Source organism: Notothenia coriiceps, unplaced genomic scaffold (genome assembly GCF_000735185.1).
Source record: "Notothenia coriiceps isolate Sejong01 unplaced genomic scaffold, NC01 NC01_scaffold00021797, whole genome shotgun sequence".
NCBI lineage: Eukaryota > Metazoa > Chordata > Actinopteri > Perciformes > Nototheniidae > Notothenia > Notothenia coriiceps.
The window spans coordinates 1-1,743 of record NW_011354498.1 but is presented as its reverse complement, the minus strand read 5'-3'; the positions used below and the strand labels follow the sequence as shown (position 1 = coordinate 1,743).

General features: G+C 39.5%; 1 protein-coding gene across 1 annotated transcript; it reads right to left on the bottom strand.

The window, feature by feature from the left end:
* Nucleotides 1-49: 49 nt before the first annotated feature.
* On the bottom strand, nucleotides 50-1,191 carry LOC104953479 (beta-adducin-like). The gene is made up of 2 exons (XM_010780429.1): nucleotides 989-1,191; nucleotides 50-570 (listed from the first exon to the last, which is right to left on the bottom strand). Exons 1-2 carry the CDS (start codon nucleotides 1,121-1,123, stop codon nucleotides 469-471), a joined length of 237 nt encoding a protein of 78 aa, XP_010778731.1. The 5' UTR covers nucleotides 1,124-1,191; the 3' UTR covers nucleotides 50-468.
* Nucleotides 1,192-1,743: the final 552 nt, after the last annotated feature.

The following is a 1,743-nucleotide window of genomic DNA, read 5'->3' as shown; positions in this document are numbered from 1 at the left end:
CCCCCATTGTGTGTGTGTGTGTGTGGGGGGGCGCAACTTCCAACAGGAGTCATTTGGGGGGGCTCTCGGGGAAAAAGGTTGGGAACCCCTGGTCTAGTCATTATATTTCTGCCTGTCATAGTTAGGGTGGCCACCTCATTGTTGCTCTGTAGCAGGACAGCAGGCTTCATTTTGCTAAGATAAGGGTTTATAAATGTTTATTTTGATATCAGATGGAATACCTATCCGCTGTGGCGCAGCATTTTGATCTGCTTTAAAACGCAGTGGGCTTTGTGAAACGTTCAAGGTAACAGCACTGGACCTATTCCATCTTATAAATATAATTAATTGATAATAAAAGAGTAATATTTTTTGGTTGAATAGAAGAATATTACCCGAGAGAATCAGACCAATGTTCTCAAGGCAGAAAGATGTAATGCTCATTTACAGTAAAAACAGGAAACTCTATATAAAAAGACCTAGGGATATTTAGCTGCTAATGTTAAATGAAACTTGGTCTACGCAGAAGGATACTTTGTCAGTGAAACAGTCTTTATGGTGCAGTAGAGGAGTGGTAGGAGACGCACTGGGCTGCGGAGAGAAAGAGCTGCAGGGTGAATCAGCAAACCTCCCACACAGCAAGGTACAAGAGGTAACTTTGTTTTATTACCTTATTTTACTGTAGAAAGGTTGTAACATGTTATTGTATTTTATTAATATTTCATCAATCACTTATTAACGTTTATAGTTTTTACCACATTAATGGTATTACAGCCTTTAAATCTATTTTATTACACGTTAATAATTGTTTTCACCTTGCTCATGTTAAAGCTTGAATTGTCTTTTATTGTTTTACAGTCCTATATTTTTACACCATTAAATATATTTATTTCTATTTGTATTTAACTGAACTACATGTGAAAAGAAAGGAACCTTTTTTTAATGTATAATATATGTATTAATCTCCACTTTACACATATTACAGTATGTTTATTTGAGTTCAGCCTACCAGGTTATCCATGGTTCTCATGAGGGCCTCGAACTCGTGTTCCCCGATGCGGGTCTTGGTCAGCGGTCCGAAGGTGGACCCGGCCCAGCCCACGGTGCCGGCCACGCTGGGTTTATGGACGCTCCGATCCAGCATGATCAGGTTCTGTTCTCCACCAGCACAGCACAGAGCTGACACCTACAATACATTAATAAAACACATTCAAGGTCCCGTATTATACTGTTTTTCATCAATATGTTACAGGTCTCAGATATATCCAGAACATGTCTCTGTTTGGCTCCAAACACCAAACAGATCATTGCAGCATTACCCATAATCCCCTCTGTTTCAGCCCTGTTTCAAAAGTGCTGATTCTCTGTCTGTTACTTTAGATGAAAATAAGGAGCCCCTCCCCACGCCCCTCTGAGAGAGATTTGGTTAAAAAGAACACAATGGTGCTCTAGGAGGAGATTCAGGTGATAAGGGGGGGGGGGGTTACCTTGGTTGCTGATTGGCTAATGGCTACACAAGACAAAAAATCGTTATGACATCATAAAGTGGCCAAAATCTGATCAGCTCATTTTCAGACAGGTTTTTATATAAATGGATCAGGACAAAGAGAGAGAGAATCTTTGTTCCTGAAACCTTCAGGATCTCTTTACACAGAGGGGAAACATGTTGATGTATTAAATATATGAAAAAGTGGATTTTGCATAATAGGTGACCTTTAAGGGCACATTTTAAGACACCATAGGACACTATACAGTTTAATAAAT

Bases quoted from the DNA above. Each gene is read 5' to 3' on its own strand.
- LOC104953479 (XM_010780429.1), bottom strand. From the start codon at position 1,123: ATGCTGGATCGGAGCGTCCATAAACCCAGCGTGGCCGGCACCGTGGGC. The intron at 571-988 runs GTAGGCTGAACT...TTCTCTCCGCAG, and splicing joins TGAGAACCATGGATAACCTG to CCCAGTGCGTCTCCTACCAC.